This window comes from Canis lupus, chromosome 3, assembly GCF_003254725.2.
Source record: "Canis lupus dingo isolate Sandy chromosome 3, ASM325472v2, whole genome shotgun sequence".
In the NCBI taxonomy this organism is placed as follows: domain Eukaryota; kingdom Metazoa; phylum Chordata; class Mammalia; order Carnivora; family Canidae; genus Canis; species Canis lupus.
Window position 1 is genome coordinate 25,816,162 of NC_064245.1, and position 21,987 is coordinate 25,838,148.

General features: G+C 40.8%; 1 protein-coding gene and 2 long non-coding RNA genes across 4 annotated transcripts in view; 2 read left to right on the forward strand and 1 right to left on the reverse strand.

The window, feature by feature from the left end:
- The first annotated feature begins 2,957 nt into the window (after positions 1-2,957).
- On the forward strand, positions 2,958-13,942 carry LOC118354215 (uncharacterized). Its single transcript, XR_004814271.2, has 2 exons — positions 2,958-10,186; positions 10,325-13,942. It is a non-coding gene; the product is annotated as an uncharacterized LOC118354215 (long non-coding RNA).
- A 4,773-nt stretch (positions 13,943-18,715) lies between these two features.
- On the reverse strand, positions 18,716-20,310 carry LOC112653860 (uncharacterized). The gene is made up of 2 exons (XR_003132582.3): positions 20,064-20,310; positions 18,716-19,354 (listed from the first exon to the last, which is right to left on the reverse strand). It is a non-coding gene; the product is annotated as an uncharacterized LOC112653860 (long non-coding RNA).
- ACOT12 (acyl-CoA thioesterase 12) overlaps positions 20,174-21,987 on the forward strand; it is a 51,875-nt gene continuing 50,061 nt past the window's right edge. For both annotated transcript variants that reach the window (XM_025438162.3, XM_025438161.3), the window contains exon 1: positions 20,174-20,308. In XM_025438162.3, coding sequence (XP_025293947.3) covers positions 20,182-20,308 — 127 coding nt within the window. In that variant the 5' untranslated portion in view covers positions 20,174-20,181. The remainder of the gene's footprint in view (positions 20,309-21,987) is intronic.

Consider the following 21,987-nt stretch of genomic DNA (forward strand, 5'->3'; position numbering starts at 1 on the left):
ACTATCTTCCTCCAATTCCCCCTCCCCCACTTTCCATGTATTCTTAAAAGTAAAGAAACACTTAAAAGAGGCATAAAGATTTATAAAGAAATTCTGGAAGCTTCACTCCCTACACATATTGTCTAATGAGAAATATGATGTCCCTTTTTGGAAAGCTCTAGAACCAATATATATTGTACATATGAATGTTTAGCTATCTCATTCAGTTTGCAAAGCTTCTCTTGAAGTATGTGTTGGGATCTGTTTGGTTATAGCTGTACTTCTCAATGTACAACAATCTCAATTTTTCCTCATAAGATTGTGTCTTTGCATCCTATAGCACATAATTTTTTTATGGTAATAGGGAGGAAACTCTTGATGTCCGGTTATGTCACATGAAAAAAATATGTATTTAAATGTGCATGCAATTTAATCTCAATTATCACATATAATATATAAATTAGTATACAAAAAAATTAGTATACATTGTGTAAGAGAATTCAACATTGCTTATTTATGTAAATATTGTTTCAGAGAAAGAAATGGCTTAAGAATTGTAAAGTCAAATGTATTCTCTGTATAGTCTGGTGGTGCTAACTGTTTTGTCATCAGGTTAGTCATTATTCACTTGTGACTAAAGGGATATTACACATACTAAATGGTCTCAAAATTGTTTTAAAGAACATGTTGTTAATCATTGAAAGTGATATTAATTTTAATTTTGAGAATTCGGCATGCTATTGCAACAAGCAGTTACTAGTCAAATTTTTAGATATTTATTTCATCCTTTTTGAGAAGTTTTTACCTAAGAATACTTTGTGATCTCTATGAAAAACTCCAGGGAGCTAAACTCACATCTATTGAAAAAAGAGAATCCAATTAACACTTTAAAAAATAAAAGGCACATATGAAAGTGTTAAATGAAAATAGAGCATTAGCAATTGCAGGACATCTATCCCACCATAAAAGTTCCCAAACTAATATCCAGATTCAAAATTGAAATGCTCACTATAACAGGTACTAGTAAGAAATTTATTGGACCAAATAATCAAATCAAAACCAACGTAGGAGCCAAATCTAATTTGCACCAAAGATAGATTTGTAAATCCACTGCCAGTGTGCCTAAGGATAATTACTCCACAAAATCAGACCATAACCAAACCCTCAATATTGACTCATCAGAGTTTAAAATCCAATCCATTTAGCAAAAATACCATGTGAAATAGAGGCAGTGCAATAATCTCAGGCTCTTCTCAAAAATAGTAATCTTGCTGAAAGATTTCTGGGTGCAAAATTACATGGTCCAGTAAAACTCACTTTAGAATGTAAAGCATGCAAAGCCCAGATCTCTATAGAACTTGTATGCCATGAGTATCTCTAAAATGAGCTTCTTAAATCATCTCCAAGGGGAAATGGTCCAGGGTGAACAGAGGTCTGGCAAGCTGTCTCTGATTACCTCACTTCCCAGATGATTTAAAACCTTGTTGTTTGGAAAGGTATTTGCTACCATATTTTCAAATGCTAGGAAAGATTTGCATAATATTTCTGTGTAAAAGAGAGTTGCTGAACTGTGTATTTGCAAAAAATGAATAACTAATAGCAACAGTTTTTCCTTCAAGTAACCAGAAATATTGTGTTGCTTTGCTCTGGCAATAGGCACTTCGGAAAACATGAAATACAGATTGGAAAAGTTTATGTTCCAGAAAACATAGATGTTCATTTGAAATCTGTTGAAAATAAAATATCTTTCTGGTTTCCTTGGCAGTACTGCTTCTCATCAAGTTTATACTGGGCCTCAAAAAGGTTTTGTTCATCCCACTGGAAATGTATGAGTTTATCCAACTGAAGAGGAGTTTTGGAGTAAATAAATGATTAGATCAGATTTTTTTTGTTGTTGTCATGGCACAAATAGATGCTCTTACTCCTATGAAAATTAATGAAAGGAAGGAGAGGTGGAGATGTCAACAGGAGGAGCTCTCCTATTCTACTGCTAATTGTATACTTGGAGACCCTCCCTCCACAAGAAGAGACATACCTTGCATTTTCGACAGGAAGAAGCCTTCACTCTACTACCCCAGCAGAAGGAAGAGAGGTTTTCTTCTTGCCTGGCAGCAGCCTAGCCAATGAAAGACTGTCAATGAAAACCCATTACACTTCAAATTCCCAGTTTACTCTAAAGGTTTTTTTTGTTTATAATAGTCCCTCCCAACTGCCCCCTTTCCTCTAAAAGATAGTATTCATCTCCTCTGCTCTCAGGTCTCGCCTGTGGTTTGCCATGGCTTGCAGGTCCTGTATTGCAATTCTCTATTTCCCATTTTTACTGGTAAGATAACTGAGAGCTTTATTTTTATGAGTAACACTCCTAATTAGTAGAAAATTAGTGTTTACCAAGATGAGTAATTAATCATAAACTGCTGCATAAACTTCCATCCAGAAGTTAAAGGCATACAGTTAATTCCTAACCTATTGTGCAGATTTCTTCCTGCTGTAGATGAAAATGTATACTTAAGGCTTTATATTACACATCCCTTTGTGGTGATCTTGATTCCACTTGCCAAAAATAAGCTACATGAGTCTGTTTTTAGACACAAATGCCAATAATTAAGACGCTTCATATCTGTCATTAAAACCAATACACGAAAGATATATAGAATTCAGAAACTAGGGACTTCACCAAAAGACATTTTTAAAAAATACCTAAGTAATCTGGGCTTTGGAGAGAGAGAGTATGTGTGTGCAGTGATTTATTAACATATTTCAACTTTCAAACTCTTTAGAGTAAATGTTTCTTTACTTTGTAAGTTGAATTTATGTCTTACCATTTGTTTAAAAGATGAAAATGGGGATCCCTGGGTGGCGCAGCGGTTTAGCGCCTGCCTTTGGCCCAGGGCGCGATCCTGGAGACCTGGGATCGAATCCCACGTCGGGCTCCCGGTGCATGGAGCCTGCTTCTCCATCTGCCTATGTCTCTGCCCCTCTCTCTCTCTTTGAGTGACTATCATAAATAAATAAAAAAAAATTTAAAAAAGATGAAAATGAACTTAAATATTCAAAATGTGCTTAGAGTTCAATACATTCCTTACATAGCCACTTGGCTGCTAATTATTATTTTCAGTGATTATGTTAAGAGTATATAGAAAATTTTTTCAGACTCAAATACAAGACAGATCAGAGATGTAAAAGAACTGGTTTCTGAGGATGTGTGTCTGTAGAACTGTTTGAAATGGAAAATATAGTCTGCACAATTCTGAAATGCAAACAAAAAATTATAAGATTAGTTTCCTGTTAGGAATTCTTTACTCTCCCGAGATATTTAGCCAGTGCACTGAGATGTGAAGGTGGCTGTGTGGAGTTTCCTTTGACCTTTACATTCCAGAAGAGATAAGGCCAGAGGAGGAGTCTTACTGCAAAGGACCAAGACATTTATTTGCAGGGTTGGCTCCTCCATCTTCCTTTGAAAAAAATTCCATTTGCTTACTCAGCCTGAGCACAACACTCCTTTTCCTTTGGCTCGAAGTTTAACAGCTTCTGCCTACATCACAAGGACTCATTTCTCAAGCCAAGTTGAAGGCAAAGGTGAATTAAGATGGGAATGGGGATGGAAACTTCAGAAGGACTAAAAAGACACCTATTTTCCTTTCACAATTGAAGAGTGCATAGAGAACACTTTTACAGGTCAACAAAGAAATTAGTTATCCAGTCATACATTATCGTGATCAACTGAGATCTAACTTGCTCAGGAAGTAATTCACATAAGTTTTCTGAGTAGAATTGCATTAAATCCTCTCTGTGTATCTACTTCTCTCTCTCTCTCTTATCTGATTTGGGAATTTTGTTATCTCTAGTACCTATAGTTAGTCCTGTAGTTAAACTACTACTTAGAATTATTGAAGAATTAATGTACCTTCATAAGTAGCTATTAGTTTAAAATGATTAATGTGGCTCTTGAAACACCTACGTTAATCCTCAAGGAGTAACTTGGGCACTGGGAAAAAAAAGTCCAAAAATAATAATATTCCAAAAAATACTGAAATACTATTAAGATAAAAATGACTCCAGGAAAACATAGTTAACTAAAAGCCAACTCAATACAGATCTCCAACTACTGTGGCAAGTGGTCATGGCATCTCACAATTACTGTAATTTTTTTCTATGATGAATGATTACATTTTGATAAAAGAATTCATTTCACCATTAAGCAGTTTTTCAAGATGTTTTGTTTTGGGGCTAACCATACTCCTCATCTCTATCACAAGACCCACTATTTATAGGCAAGCCAGTTGACAGTAATCTTTCTCAATGTGTTCCTACTTATAGCTCTCCCCATTGGCCCCTGAAGTCCTATTATAGAAACAATGTTAGTAAACACTTATCAAGTTGTTCCTTGAGTCAATATAGCACAAGTTAGCAGCTACTTAGAATGAACCACCACTGCCTCCCTGGAGCCAGTCCCTGTCTACTAGTTCCCATAGATGCCTACAAAACCTATCGTAAATCCTACTTTTAACCTCTACTTCCTTATTGATATTTTTAGGAATTTATAGTTTATATTGTGTAAGCTTGGTTTTGTTTTTTGGGATTTTGTTTTGTTGTTACTTTTACTTGCCTGTCTGGGTTTTAGCAACTTTTAAGGAAGGGGACAAGAAAAGCGTTCTGTGATCGATAGAAAATAAGAGCTCAACAACAAATAAGAGCTGATTACATTTTGTTTTCCTTAAACGTGATTCTGGTTTCTACTGATAAATGTTAGGCATGTAATATTCGGTAAGCATATGATCCTTGGAGTTCACTCTGCTTTTTAATAGCATATTACAACACTGAAACAAATGTCCATTAATGTTTTATTTATTAACTCCAATGGAATATTCCGAAAGTGTAATAACACTTTTAGTCAAATACTTTTCAATGTTTTGAAACAATAGGGGAGACCAGAGGAGGGAAAAAGCATGCCCACTCATCTTTAATTATTGGTCCTTTTTTTTTTTTCTTAAGATTTTATTTATTCATGAGAGAGACACAGAGAGAGGCAGAGACACAGGCAGAGGGTGAAGCAGGCTCCATGCAAGGAGCCTGACGTGGGATTCGATCCCAGGTCTCCAGGATCATGCCCTGAGCCAAAGGCGGTGCTAAACCGCTGAGCCACCCAGGCTGCCCTATTGGTACTTTATATGAATGAAGTATGACCTGACTGTCTTACAACAAGCCACATTCACTTCTTCAATCAACAGTTCCTAAATAAGATTTACAGTAAATGTACCTCCTAAGGCTCACAAATATCTGTAAATATAAATAATTTGAATCTATAAATAATTTAAATTTTAGAATCAGGCTCATTTCATCTGTGAACTTTTTCTTCTGTGAATCTTAATTCATCAAAACATGCCAATACAGTATTTTTCATCCAAACACATTCATTCAGCTACTTCAACACCTAATTTGGGGGGAAGGAGCACTGCTGGTGGTGAGGCAATTATACCTCGTTACAACTGATTAATTGTATGGCTTTCAAAAATTAAAATAGTAAGTATGTTCTTAAGAAAAATAACTAAATCACAGTCACATTTCTGAAACTTGAGTATTTAACGATTGTTTACAATAATTAACTGCTTATGTCCACAAGATAAGACTTCCTCCTTCACAGGTAGGCAAGTAAAATTAACTAGTGAGTATGCTGATTAAAATGGGGTGATCCTACTGTGTCCCAAATGAATCACGTGAACACTCAAAGGCTAAAATTAAAGGGTGAGGGGAAGGCAAGGTAGAGAGTGCTTGCAGAGAACAAACACCTCTGGCCGGGATGGCAGACTTGTCTGCTGGGCAGCAGAATGAGTATGCACACACTTCTTGCCAAAGTAACTTTACCCTCCCTGAACATAAAAGGTGTGTGAGAGCATAAAGGTCGCTAGAAATATCAGCATTAGTATATTTCCAGTGGGTGATTGACATCAAAGAGCAGTAAAGTTCAAAAATTTTTTAAGCTTTTATATGTTTATTTGCTTGCTTTCAACTATTTTATTGATGGGTAAAAAGCTATCTATATTTAATATTTAATATATACAACTCAATGAGTTTGGAGATATGTACACACCCTTCTTGGCCCTTTATTATTATTTGTGCATTTGTGTGTATGTATATGGTAAAAACACTTAACAAAAAATACATTCTCTTAGTAAATTTTAAGTCTCTAATGCAGTATTGTTAGCTATAGGTCCCATACCATATATCAGATCTCCAGACCTTACCTTGCACAACCAAAACTTTCTATCCTTTGTACATCATTTCCCCATTTGCCCCTCACCCCAGTATCTAATAATCACCATTCTACCCTCTGCGTCTATCAGTTACACTATTTTAGATTCCACATGTAAGTACAATCTGCAGTGTTTGTTTTTCTGTGTCTGGTTTATTTCACTTAGCATAGTATCTTCCGGATCCATCCATGTTGTTGCAAATAGCAATATTTCTCTTTTTCTCAGGCTGAATAATTTTCCATTGTAATATATTTTTTAAATCTGTTCGTCTATGGATGGACAATTAGGTTGTTTCCATACCTTGGCTGTTGTGAGTAATGCTGCTGAACAGAGGAATGCAGATATCTCTTTGGGACCTTGATGTCAGTTCCTTTGGATAAATACCCAGAAGTGGGATAACTGGACAAAATGGTAGTTTTATTTTTAATTTTCTGAGAAATCTACATATTGTTTTCCATAATGGCTGTACCAACTTACATTCTCACAATAGTCTACAGAGTTTCCCTTTTCTCCACATCCATGTCAACACTTTTAATCTTTTCTTGTTTTAATAAGCGACGTCCTAATAGGTGTGAGGTGATAGCTCACTGTAGTTTTGATTTGCATTTCCCTGATAGTGAGTGATGTTGGGCACCCGTTGGCCATGTGTATGTCTTCTTCAGGTTCTTTGCCCATATTTTAATCAGGTTATCAGATTTTTTTTGCTATTGAATTATAGGGGTTCCTTTTAGGTTTTGGATCCTAACCCCTTATCAGATATATGGTTTGAAAATATTTTCTCCCATTCTGTAAGTTACTTTTTCGTGTTGTTGATTGTTTCCTTTGCTGTGCAGAAGCTTTTTACTTTAATATAATCCCACTTAATTATTTTGCTTTTGTTGTTTGTGTTTTTGGTGTCATAACCAAAAAATCATTGTCAAGACCACTGTCAAGGAGCTTTTACCTTTATTCTTCTAGGAGTGTTATGGTTTCAGATTTTATTGTTAAGTGAAACAAAGCATAAAAATTTGACTTCTCCCAAATAGGAAGATATAGATATGTTCCTAATAGAGAATATATGTAACCTCTAGGAAAAAAAAAAAAAAAAAAAAACAAAACCCCACATGAAGCACCTAAAAGGTGATGAGAGCCAGAGGTGACGTGATTAAATATGCTCCGTACTTGATGCATTAAGCCTATTCACATATTTAACAAGAATTTTTTTTAATGCCTATATCTGCGAGACTTTTATCCCCTTGACTACATTTTGAACTTTTATTGTGTCTAAGCTCTAAAACTCTGACCTGGTGAAGTTGCTAGTAAGATTTCAAGAACTGAGGTATTAAAGCATAAAAAAATATTTTTCTGACTTCATCTTGTTCTTGTGGAGATTAGCTATCCTTTTTCATTCATTTGAAGAGAACTTTAAATGTCCACTTCAGGGAAGAAAGGTATTTTAAGAATACAATGATGTAGTAATGAGATGTTAATACCTGAAATGTTTAGAAGATGAAGACATACTGATGAGAAAAAGATGTCACAGGAAAGTAATTTTAATGAAAATGTCTTAAAATGTCCATTGTCTAATAAGCCATGCAGTGGTAAACACCGGATTTAACAGAACCTAGGTTTTTTTGAAGATAGGGAAACAGGCAGAGGAGGCACTTGCCAGATCATATAAACATTAGAAATAATTCCTTTCACAGTCATTTTTTAAAAATCTTTTATTTGTCTCTGATTTGTGATGGACATTTTTCTTTTCTTAGTTGTGCAGTTTGATCTGAACTAGACCACAGTTAACTTGATATACTCTATATCTGCATAAAGTGATCGAGTCTAGATATAGATGTTGTTTTTGTACTTGAATTCACAGTTCTTATATAGTTTGTATTTTATTTTGACTACATTTTTGGAATTACACCAGAGTTAATGTGTATAATTTAAACTGTTTTAAAACAAAAACATTTTTAGGATGGGTTTTATCTTTAGAAAGCTAAAATTACATTTTTTACATTTAACCATTCTCTATTCATATACATTTACCTGTTTCAGTGATACTTTTGTCTTGCAATTTTGGATATCTTTTTAGAATAAGGTTTAACTTTACAAAAAAATTTTGACAAAATATGCTGAATTTCTGAAGTTATAATTATTTTTTTAAAAGCAAACTCCTAAGGATAGATAAAATAAGTTTCAAGTTAATTATGAACATAAGAATATAATCATGGCAATATTATAAGGAATAATATATTACAAAATATTTGGAAAATTAGGGTCATAATCTCAAACATTAAGTTGACTCTGAAGTCAGGTTCAGTTCCTGGCTCTACCATTTCCAACAACAAGCTGGTTACCTTGTGCTTATTTTCTCAAATGTAAAAGAGAAACTATTAATAGTACCTACAGCAATCCATGCAGGGTCTCATGACAATTATATGAAATCATGCATATAAATCACTTTGCATACTGTCTGGCACTACAACTATAAATATTGCTAAGATTACCAATAATAAGGTGTAATGATTCTTTATAATTAGAAAATATTGAAAAAAAATTATCAGGCTGATTCAATTATATGAATGAATATTTACTGCTTACCAAAAAAAAAAAAAAAAAAGCCAAATTATACATGCAGATTTCTCTTAAAACCAACTGGTAAATTTCTTTTTTTTTAAGTTGAAAAAAAATAAGATTTTACTGTATTTCAGTGAGATACACTGGCAGACTAAGAATTTATAACTTCAAGTATCTTTAGTTAAAAATCTCATGACGTGTATAGGCCTAAAGAATCACATTCTAAGTAGATTTAGCTCTTTAGTCTTTCATATTAAAATCAGAGACAATCAGAAGTCTCAAAGACATAATTTGCTATTGCTTTGCTATTTGAGAAAGAGAAGCAGAAAAGTAAACATATAAAAAATCTAGGAGAGCTATGTGCTTTGTATGGTATGTTCTGGATTCGGGTTAGATTTGGTCTAATCACAACATATTCTACATCTATATTCTGTACATTAATCATCGAGGTGGCAAAAGATTTTATATTTGTTATTCTATAGACTATAACAAAAAATGGGCTCAATACTGAAGCTCAGCAAGTACTGAGGTTTAAAAAGCCATTTTTCTTAACCCTCTAATATAAAAAAAATACAGTTAGCTAATCTGCCCAATGTTTGTATTGCTGCCTCCCACTCTTATTCTGGGTCTCAGCCCAAAGGTCACCTACCCAAACAGCTACTCCCTGTCCTACAGCCAAAGTTGCCTGTCCCCACCCCCATTTCATGCTTTATTTTCTTCATAGCATTTATTTTGTAGTCAAATAATCTTACTTTTTAGTTTATCTGTGTGTTTATCTTTGATTTTTCTCACAAGCATGTGAGCTCTCTGAGAACAGGACTTCTGACTGCCTTGCTCATTACTGTGCTTAGAAGAGGATCTGGCACATAGTAAGGGCCAAAAGGATGAAAACAGTGGCTGAGTATGAATCACTACACAGTAGGTTTGCAGGCTCATCCTTGTTTTCTACTGCTGGGGTTTGGGAGCTGGACATGGATAAAGTCCCACATATTTAGAGCCCACCATTGTTTCCCAGACACCAGTCCCTATGTCATGGAACGATGAAGTAGCAACGCCCTTACAGAGAAAGGGGCCTCTGCCCTGATCCGGCACTGTAAAGAGCTCCATGTATCACTAGGGCAACTCACCCAAACTTCTGTTAAGCCACCTAAGAGATAGTCTGCCTCGGGATCAGGGCCCACAACGCTGACACGGCATCATCCTTAAGCCTGAATATCCACTCTGACAGGTAATACTGCCCAGGCCCTGGGAAAATGTCTCTCGACTTTACTGGCCTTATGTTCTCAATCCAAAGGGGGCTGTGTTTGATTTTAATTAGGTTTTTTTTTTTTTTTTTTTTTTTCAGTGTCAGCAATAAACACTGCTTTAAAGAGCATGAGAATCTGAGAGGGAGAATTTCTCAGGTAAGTGAAATGAGAAATGAATTCACTTGACAAAATCTTACTGTGGGATGGTTGTGTATATAATAGGTTCTACAGTGTGCCAAGGTAGGTCCCAGGAATGCTATCTTTTGTCCCCCCTTGTTCTCATTCCTGACTCAGGAGATCCCTTGGAGAGGCAGCACTTATAACAGTGGCAAATAGCGGCCATGTAACTTTCTACAATATGGAACAGCTAGTTACTCATCCAAACATCACCGGCCCATCAACAGAACAGACATATATAACAATAATTAAATTTGGTTGTATTTTGCATTTTGCCAACTTTCTATTTTGTCATCATGAATGTATATTTTTAAGATGAGATGATAGCACATATTTTATTTAACAATTTGCTTGATTTATAGCCTTAAATATTTAGACATATGGTGTGTGGGCCTCTTGCTCTAAGACCCACAATTCTTAGAAACAGGACTACAAACGAAGAAAATGTACCCACACCACTCTGGATCCCTGTCTAGTTACTATTACTGCATAACAAATTACCCCCAAACTCAGCAGCTTACAACAACCATTTTATTATGAAAACAATGTGTATCAGGAATATAGAAACTCTGGCTGGGCCGTTCTTGCTTGGGATCTCTCATGCACTTGCAAGACATGTCAACTGAGCTGTGTCTTTCTCAAGGCTTGATCAGATTGGTTATCCAGGAGGGCCCACTCATGACTGGCAGTTAAACTGCCAATCAGCAGGGAGCTAAGCCAAGACTGTTGACCAGAGACCTACCACATACCTCTTCAGCATGGCAGTCTCAAGGTGCTTGGATTTTACAGGGCATCTGGCTGCCTCCAGAAAGAGTCCTAAGAGAACCAGGCAGGAACCCATGACATTCTATGGCCAAGCATTGGAAGTCACATAATACCACATAGTCACAAAGTATGCATCTTATTGTAGGAAGCTGTCACAAGCCTGCTCAGATTTAAGGGGAATGGACATAGATCTCATCGTTCAATGGGAGGAGTGTCAAGTCCCCATTCTTAGGTTATTTCCTTAGTCTACTATAGGGACAGGAACTGACCTGGATCTGTTTGACACTGCTTTGTGCCTAACAGCACCCATGTAGGGCCTGTGAGGTGAGGCCCAGTGGTAATTGACCAGTTGCCTGAATTGAGGACACATTGATGACTGTAGGTTTCTGTATCTCTAGCACAATCAGCTGCATGGCTGAAAAATTGATTTCAAAATTTATGTAAGAAAAAACTATTGTCAATATAATTTTTCCTTTGTTTTATTAGAATACTACAAAGGGTACAATCCAACATCATTATATAGGTATATCACCTGAGAAAAATGACTTAAAATAGCAGTATGATATTATAAGCTGGATCATTCACCTGATATGAACTAAAAATGAGCAGCTCTGATGTCACTTAGAGATTGAAAAAATACATAGAAATGAATATTTTCATAGGAAGTAAAAGAAAAAGAACTGCCAGCAATTGTATGAGAGCATCATGTGGTATATCGGATATCTTTTGGTTGCAACAGATAACCAAACTCAAATGGTCTTAAAGCAAAAAGAGGGGGAGTAAGAGTAGTAGGGAACATGGGAAAACTTACTTGTTCATGTAACTAGAAATCTCCAAAGTGTTGGTTTCAGGTGAAGCTTGAACCAGCAGTTCAACAACATTACCAAGAACTTGCCTTTCCCCATAATCTTCCATATGCCTGAATGCCCTTGTATGGCTCATTGGTAATTTTAACAATTTGTTCAGCTCCCACTCTCCATTCCTAATCAGAGCTTAATTTCCTTTTGAAGAATAACTGGTTTGTTTTTTTTTTAAGAAGTATTTATTTGTAAGAAAGAGAACACATGCATGAGTTGAGGGAGGAACAGAGAGAGACGGAGAGAGAGAGAATCTCAAGCAAACTCCACACTGAACATAGAGTCTGATATGATGTGGGGCTCAATCTTAGAAACCTGAGATCATGACCTGAGCTGAAATCAAGAGTTGGATGCTTAACCAACTGAGCCACTCAAGTGCCCCCTGGAGAATAACTGCTTAATCTTCATGAGAAAGTAATTCCAAGCACCAGTTTCACCTCTGCTGAAACTGAGAGAAACAGACTTCACCCCTCCCTGTACTCATCCCTACCTGAGCCCCCAAAGTTGTGAACAGACATATGACTTAAGCTTCATCAGGTAAATGTTCTTTTTGGGATCTTAGATCTTTTTTTTTTTTTTTAAGATTTTATTTATTCATGAGAGACAGAGAGAGAGAGAGAGAGAGAGAGAGAGGCAGAGACACAGGCAGAGGGAGAGGCAGGCGCCATGCAGGGAGCCCAATGTGGGACTCGATCCCGGGTCTCCAGGATCACACCCTGGGCCGAAGGCAGCGCTAAACCACTGAGCCACGGGGCTGCCCTAGGATCTTAGATCTTGACAGGTCCACAAGGAAGGAGCAGAGGCAAGCCAAACCAGAATCTTCTTCATAAGCAACTTTGCTTGCTTCCCAGATCCAAAGCAAAGCCTTTGGTCCTGCCCACTGTCTAGTCTGGTTCTCCATATCTAGTCAATTCTGAGAGCCCCAGAAGCATTCCCACTTGCTTAGGATGCTTAGGTCTTGCTTCTTGATTGACAAAACGATGAAGACTTTTTGGGCATGGCCATGCAAAGGACAGATGCCCTTTTCTGTGTCCCCATGGCACTGTGTATCATATCTTTTGATATGCTCTTATCACATTACACTACTGATTTGTCCATCTGTGTTCCCTACCAGACTGAGAGCTCCCTAAGATTAACAGGAGCCTTAACTTATACTTAGTCCAGACTGGTCAATATTAGGCATATAAAATAATGTGTTAAATTAATTAAATAATCTATATGGAGAGAAAAGACATGCTTGTATTAAATTATTCTAAAACTTAAGGCAGTATATTATTAACCAGAAAGCATAAGGGCTCTTTACAGGGTGTGGAACTGCCAGAAAGAACATTTTTAAGCTTTTTTATGAGAAGTTATTGCACACTCTTTTTTTTCCCCAATAAAGAAACCAGGCTTCCTTCAAGAAATGCCTAGTTCCAGGGCTATGGAAGGAAAAAATACAAGAAACATCTGTTTGCACTGGAAAATGAAGAATTACAAAAGAATAAAAAAGATACCTTAACAACAACACAGAAGCCAGCTTGAGGGGGTTTCTTCTGGCCCAAGTGAGGACAATTTGAGCATCAAAATAAATAATGATAATGAAAGAGTATAGCCCATTGAATAGGAAACCATGAGTCCACAGAGATACAAATAATTTAATGTATAAATAAAAAATTTAACAAAGAATAAGATATTCACATAGTTTCAAAATACCTCTACACAAAATGTTTATAAATTACAAAGGAGTAATTTTCCAGAGTAATGCCTGCAGACAGCACCTTAATCAAAATGACCAAAATGAACATCATTAAAAATGAGGCAGATTGAAACTGTGCATTACCTGATAAGGTGCACAAGAATGCCGCATCATTTTGTGACATTCCTACTGAAGATGCATGAACTCTAGGTATGAGGAGACATCAGACAACATCCAAATGGAGGATCATTCTACAAAACAACTGGCCTGTAACCTTCAAAAGTGGCAAGGTCATGAAAGTCAAAAAAAGACTGAAGACTCCTTTCAGACAGGAGACGAAAGAGATGATCACCAAATGTAACATATAGCATCGTTGGGACAATTGGTGAAATAAAAATGAGGATCACCAGTAATAAAGTGTTAATGTTAACTCTCTCACTTTGATGGTATATTCTGGTTAAAGAGGAGAATGTCCTGTTTATAGGAAATTCACACTAAACTATCTGTGGGTTGGCAACTTACTCTCAAATGTTTCAGGATAAATAAGTTATTTACATGGGTACTTCCAATTTTTCTGTAAGTTTGTGATTGTTTAAAAAACACATACATAAATCAGGATTGATCTTCAGTCTAGTAGATGATCAACTGTAGGATAGAATCTGAAGAGCTGCCCACAGCCATTGGCCAGTTTCGATCTGTAATTTTCATTCTGTTTTGTTCTTATTAGGATGATGTGTGTTTCTGTCACACTTTCTTATGTTATCTATTAAACTGCAAACTCTATAAAGGCAGGGACTCCTTCTATTTTACTCAGAATTTCATGTATTCAATGCCTAGAACAGTCCCTGGGACACAGTAGGTACTAATGAATATGCACTGAATGCGTGAATGAATGAATGAATGAATGAATGAATGAATGAATGAACAAATGAAGTAGCTTAGACTAGAAGAGCTCGGCCTTTGGAATTAGAAAGAGCTGGGTAAACTCCCATCTCTCTCATTTCCTAAATGTGCAATCCAGACCCCATTGGTCAACTTAGCCTAGCTCAGACAACAACCAGATCACTGGATTTGAATCCTGGCTTTATAACTTCTTTTGTATGGTCTTAGGTAAGTTGCTTCAGTTTCCTCATCTATGAAATAGCCATTATAATAATCCCCCACTTCACAGGGCTGTGAAACATATTATGAGTGTTTATTACATTATCGGCCTTGTGTTCTCAACTCTAAAACAGGATTATTACTTTCATGGTTGTGAAGGACCTTCATTTAATAGTGTTTATCACAATTACATTTGTTATCAAATTGCAATCTTACGAAGTAGGGAGAGCATCACCCTTTTTATAAAAAAGAAGAAAACCTAATGACACAAATCAGCTGAGTGACATATTCAAAGTCAACACCAGCAAGAACAGAGTCCAACTCAGACACAAACACATGTCTCTGGACCTGAGACTGTGGCTCTTTCTCTTGCATCACTAATTCCTTTAGTGATTACAAAGGGCCCCTGTTAAATTGAAGACATGCTTGGGAAAGACTGGAATGACAGCTCCATCCATCCCAGTGGTTAAACCTTAGTGTACAACAGAATCACATGCAATTTTTGTTCAAACGCAGATTATTACCCCACTCCACAGTTTCTGATCAGTACATCTGGGAAAGGCCAGAGAATTGTGAGAACCACTGTTAGGGAATTGGTGGAGAGCCAGCTTAGAAACCAAGAGAAAGCTGAAGGTGGGAAACTGAAGAGATCGGAGGGGAAACTAGAGGCAAAGGAAGGTCAGGTTCAGGGGCTAAGAAGAGAGCTCTCCACAGGGCATCCAGGCACCTGGTCAGATGTTAGCTCAGTCTCTACCTTTGGTAAATCACCTCTGGGACAAACAAGACCAATTCCTGGAAATCCAGAAACTACCAGAACTCACTCCATATGAAATACCTAAACTGAGTAGCTCTAAAACTATTTTAAAAGTTGAATTTATAATTTAGAAACCTACCAAAAAAATTTTTTTTAAAAATCTACAGCAGTCAGATGGTTTCACTGGAGAATTGTAGAAAAACATTTAAATCTATACAACCTCGGGCAGCCCGAGTGGCTCAGCAGTTTAGTGCCTTCAGCTCAGGGCCTGATCCTGGAGTCCCGGGATAGAGTCCAAAGTCGGGCTCCCTGTATGGAGCCTGCTTCTCCCTCTGCCTGTGTCTCTGCCTCTTCTCAATCTCTCTCTCTCTCTCTCTCTCGATCTCTTTCTCTCTCTCAATAAATTTTAAAAATCTTTTAAAAAATAAAAAAATAAATCTATACAACCTCTTCCACAATATAGAGGGAATACTTCCTGATTCACTTGATGAAACTGACATCAAAACTAGACAAAGAAGGAAAGTCAGAAGAAAGAAAGAAAAGTAAGGAAGGATGGAAGGAAGGAAGGCAGGCCTGAGTGGCTTAGTAGGTTGAGCATCTGCCACCCACTTGGGGATGATCCCAGGCTTGGGGCGTGATCCCAGGATCCGGGGTTGGGCCCCACATCAGGCTCCTTGCAGGGAGCCTGCTTCTCCCTCTGCCTGTGCCTCTGCCTCTCTGTCTCTCATGAATGAATGAATGAATGAATGAACAAATTCTTTAAAAAAAGGAACTACAGACCAATATCTCCCAAAAAATAAAGTTGTAAAAATCCTTAACAAAATACTAGCAAATAGAATTCAGTAATAATAAAAAAGAATTATATATAAATATATGTATCATTTATATATTATTTTACATATAAATATATAAAACATGGGATTTATTCTAGATGCAAGCCTGGTTCAGTATTTGAAAACAATCTCTATAACACAGCATACTGACAAGCAGTAGTGTTGTAGGGTCTCCACTGAGTAGTGCCTGGGATAAAGGTGGAACCAGGAAACCTGGAGAAGTAAAAAACCTGGATTCTATATACATGGCTTTCGTTCAAACAAAATCAAGTGCTGCATTCCACATGCATTAGGTGACCCCCGGGTTGTACAGCTAATGCTGGTCTGTCTGAGAGCTGGGGCCATTGGAAGCACAGGGACAAACAGGAAAAAGGTTGGCTTGAGGTTCCAGGTACTAAATGGGATGATCCAATTGCCTCAGGTGAGACTGATAGGGTCCAGGAGCAAAGAAGAGGAAGAAACCCTGGAAAAGGTTGGCAATTCCTAAAATGGAAAGACTCCTGGCGGCCTCTGAGACAGCACAGAAGTGTCATGGCTTTGTGTGCCTTGCCCGAATGCCCGCAGCCCTCACTGTGCCCGTGCCCAGCCCAAGCTGACAGTGTCACCCGGAGAGCGCTTGCCCTGTAGTCAGCAGGGATGCTAGGGAGCTGGTGCTCCCCAGGACAGCCCCTAGTCAGTGAAGGATGGGGACGTGCACAGGGTTGTGGGGGGAAGCTGGAGAAAAGACCCTTGGAGGGGTAACTTAGGTTGTTCTTCACAAACTTTCATGTGCTTATGACTCACCGGAGAAGCTTAAAAAAATGGAGATTCCTATTCCGCAGGTCTGGGATGGGGCCTGAGATTCCGCATTTCTGCCAAGCTCCCAGATGCCTGTGCTGCTGGTCTGGGGGCCACACTTGGATTCCCCCACCCGTGCATTCTACACTTTGCTCCCAAATACAATGTTTGCTTTCAAATTCTTGTTGGAGGGTAGGCTTTGGGGAAGGTACTTTTTTTTCCACCTCTCTTGTTATGTTTTGGACCCCTTGTTCTCAGTTTTCTAAAAGCCTAACCACTACCTTGCAATGTGACCCAGGGCAAACATTTCATTTCCTTATCTCCAGAATGAGGGGGTTAGACTATCTGGTTCCCTTCCCACTCCAACATCCTAAAGAAGTTCTCATTATTCTAGTGATTACCATACTTTCCACACGCCTCCCGATCTGCTTTCCTGCTCTTGTGCATGACCTTTAAAAATCAAGCTGGCTTCACATTCTGCTCATCTTCAAAAGATGTCTCTCAACAGAAATGGAAAATGGAAGCCTTTTCTTTAAACATAATAGCAAAAATCCTTGACAGATAAAGGATACAGCAAATGTTCACACATGCAGATGACATTTTCATTGTGTGGGAGAAAAAGAGACCATTCACAAAAAACATAAGAACAGTAGTTTCAGGCAGAGGCTGAAAACGAAAATCAGTGGGAAACCAACAAAAGATATGAAACCATAATCAAAAGACATCTAAATAGGAGATAATACACATAAGAAAACACAATGGTGAGTTTGTGAACTTGTCTGCTTTTGGATCAAACATCCCTACACATACATATGCAACTACAAGCTGTCCTTTTTCCAGAAGGAAAGCTACCTTCTCACACCTATGCTTAAAATATTTTGAAATTCCTCCAGTTTACAAGGAACCAAGTTAATGAGTATATACATGATATTACCACTTTGTCACTATTTTTTTATCCAAAATAAGAAAACCAACATCATGCATACCCTATTTCTGGTAACTTAATTAATTTTCTAAGATACTAATAAATGAAATTCATACATGTAACCATCACTTATTGCTGTGTAACATACATTCCCCAAATCACAGGTCATGCAACCATAAGTCGTTGTGTCTCAGGCATGAGCCTGCATGCCTGCTGGGCGGCTTAGCTTCAGGCTGCAGGTCTCTAGGTTGGCTCAGGGGCTCTGCAATAGGTGTGTGCAGTAGAGCACCCAGATGCTGATGGGAAAGCTATTCACGCATATAATCTTTCCATGGCAGAGGTCAGGAGAGTAGGAACATGCCGTGCTTCAAAGGATAGGCTTGGAACTACACCCTTACCTCCCCATGTTTCATTCCAAACAAGTCATGTGGCCTAGCCCAACATTAACAAGTGCCTCCCATAAAGTTATCAGTGGATGGAATGAATATATGCTGAACAATATCTGATTGTTCTGATGTTTGATATGCTGAACAAATCTCCCAAAATGGTATTGGAACCTGTAGAGGCATTTTCCAAAGAGGGGTGATATGAGTAATAACATTGTGATTGAAATAAGTATATTTCATATGCATTATAATAACTGCAAATGAGGACCATCTTGGAGGCATGAGTTTTCCTTTGTTTTAAAAAGTCATTTTTATCCTCTTTATAAAAGCCAAACCAGTGCTTGCCTAACAATGCATCCAATTTTTATTTATGCTTGTATAGGATGGAAACCTGCCCACAGAGGCTCCTAAAAGTTAATAAGGCCATGTTGCCACAGTTCTTCTCTTTATTAAAATATTTTAAAAGAGAAGCAAAATCACCAGGATCTCCACTCTAGTATTTCTAGGCTGGGGCTTGGCAGGCTGCATAGGTACGAGAAAGCATCACCACACTGTTGGAGTCGATTAGGGTTGGTGGTAGGCTACGGTGGACAATCAGGGGCCCTGAGGTCAAACCAGATCCTCCTCCTTCCCTAGCTGTTCCTATTATGTCAGCTGCATGCCTGACATGTTTCATCTCTCCAGGCCTGGTTCCTTCACCTGCAAATGCTCTCCCAGGTGCAGCGGCCCTAACAGCACAGTAACTAGGAACGTACTACATGCTGGAGGTTTTCTGGTGTCACCATGTCCTCAGTGAGAGCGGCTTGGTAAAGTCACTGATGTCAGCTCTAGGAGTGTAACAGCTGTGACCTGTTAACAGGCGAGACTGGAAATTCTCATCGAATGTTCTAGATTTCTTCTCCCCTGAAGATGAGTGCCTCGGGATTTGCTGGATCATTCATAGTGAGATGACAGTTTCTAGCCTGAAATTCTCTCCATAAGACCGAAAGATGGCCCTTCTCCGCTGAGCGCCTCCGAGGGGCCTGCAACACCGCGCTTCGCGTTTGCGGGTCTGGCAGTGGGAGCCGCTTCCTAAGGAAACGATCAATAACAAAGGGTTTGGGGGGGACTATGATAACATCCCAAGAACCCAAGGTATACTTGGAACTAGGAGCGCCCACTCCACGGCCGCACAGCGAGGGGGGGGCGGTCCCCTCAGGCCACAGTCCCCTGGGCCGCAGCTGACCACTCAGCCTGTGACCCCGCGGCCGCCCGACGTCTTCAGGCGGTGGGGGCCTCCCCGCGTCCCCCACGACCCCGGGAGGCCCTTCCAGAATCCTCCAAGGCCGCTGCCTCCTGCCCAGGTAGGAACACAGCCGTTCGCAGCCTCGCCAGCCTCGGGGTCCGGAGCCGCCTTCTGCTGAGCTGGGTCAGGGCTCCCCGCGGCCCTCCCCGCGGTACTGCCGGCACCCCCAGGGGCCCCGCAGCGCACCTGGCGGCCCCGCCCCCCCCCGTACCCCCGCAGCGCTCCTGACGGCCCCCGGAGTGCCCCCGCAGCGCCCCTGGCGGCCCCGCCCCCCCCGTGCCCCCGCAGCGCTCCTGACGGCCCCCCGAGTGCCCCCGCAGCGCCCCTGACGGCCCGGTCCCCCGAGTGGCCCCCGCAGCGCCCCTGGCGGCCCCCCGAGTGCCCCCGCAGTGCACCTGGCGGCCCCCGAGTGCCCCGCAGCGCCCCTGACGGCCCGGTCCCCCGAGTGGCCCCCGCAGCGCCTCTGGCGGCCCCCGAGTGCCCCGGGCAGCGCACCTGGCGGCCCTGCGGGGAGCGGGATTCGAGGCGGGGGTGGGTGGAGGCTGGAGCGGGGCGGGCTCAGCGCGGCGCCACCCGCCGACGCCCCTGACCCGGGCCCCGGCTGCGGCCGGCCATGGAGCGCGCGGCGCCGGGGGAGGTGCGCATGAGCCGCGCCATCAGCCCCGCGCACGCCAACCCCCGCGGCGAGCTGAGCGCCGGGCAGCTGCTCAAGTGGGTCGACGCCGCCGCCTGCCTGGCGGGTAGGGGCTGCCGAGGGCGCGGGGGGCGGGGGGACGCGGCGCTCTGCGGGAACGGGCGGGGGGGCCCGAGGCGCAGGGTGCGAGGATGGAGGGGGTGGGGGGAGGGGACGGGCGAGGGGCCCGAGGCGCGCGGGGAGGGGATGGAGGGGGTCGGGGAGGGGACGGGCGAGGGGCCTGAGGCTCAGGGTGCGGGGATGGAGGGGGCGGGGGAGGGGACGGGCGAGGGGCCCGAGGCTCAGGGTGCGGGGATGGAGGGGGCGGGGGAGGGGACGGGCGAGGGGCCCGAGGCTCAGGGTGCGGGGATGGAGGGGGCGGGGGAGGGGACGGGCGAGGGGCCCGAGGCTCAGGGTGCGGGCCCACCCTCCCCAGGGGGAAGCCGACGCCTGGAGCCCAGGCCGCGCCACTGCAGGACCCGGGGTCACGGAGGAGGGCGAGGGAGGGCAAGGGGACGTGTGGTGCTGAGCCCTGGGGACGGACCTAGGCCAGTGATTCTCAAACATTTTAGTCTTAGTTCTATTTTACCCCATTAAGTGAGGACCCCGACAGCTTTTGTTGATGTGCGTTATTTTTGTTGATATTCCCCATGTTCGAAATCTTTAAAAATTAATTCATTTTAGGAGAACAGGAATAAGCCCATGATGTAGTTTTATGGGAAAACAAGTATATTTTCAACAGTAATAAAGACCTACTTAGAAGCCTGGTATTCGTCTACATCTCTGCAAATCTCTGTAAGGTCTAGATTGATAAGAGGAAGCAGGAGAGCGTGGTTCTTGTCCCCGAGTCCCAGGATGAAGGTCAGGGACAAAGGGGAGGGAGCAAAGCAATGGACGTGTATTAGGTGAGGGTACAGAGAAAGCTCTCAGGGGTGAGGGGTGTCCCGACAGGCTGCCACTGAAGGTTTGAAGGCTGGTCTTTTATTGAAAACTTAACAGGAAGGAGAGTTTGTGGCCTTGAGATTCTTAAGCCGTCTTGGTTTGAGCAAGGACTGTCCATAACACCCTTAATGACCTATTTCTTTTTGGTCTGGGGAGTTTCTGTGATGACTTTGTAGCCGCCAAAGAAAAATATTCCCCAGACACCAGGGGCTCTAGTCTATTTTTTTAATCTCTGGTTTTTACATCTCAGCACCGTGGGATTTCTGTGAGCCTGATTCCATGGCCCCCCACCTATCTCTCCTGCCTAGCCCTTCCTGTCCTTTGCTCACTTCTACCTTCAGGTTGTTGCTACCCGTGCGCCTATTTAAGCCTCTTCTCAGACCTTTGCACCTGCTTCTCATTATACTATTATGCTCTTCTCTTGGCCCCTTTCACCCTATCTCAGCCAGAAGATCCTTTCCTCAGAGAAGTCTTTCCACCTGTTTACATATGTACCCTTTCAGCAATTTTATCACAATGCTCTTTTTTATTTCCTTCATATCACTTAGTACAATCTGTGATTATTTTGTATATCGATCTGTTTACCTCTCTATTTCTTGCCTGGCTAATTAGCATGCAAACCAAAGCTAGTTCTCCAGTGCTCAGTAAGCTCTAAATAAAAACCTCCCACTTTTATGGATGGGTAGGTCCCTGATGGATGGGTCCAGAACTTGGAATCCCTTTTTAAAAATGAAGTCAGGCTTTGCATAAGGCACTTAACAGACTCAGCAAGTGTACATTTTGAAGGAAAATATGGTAGGATAA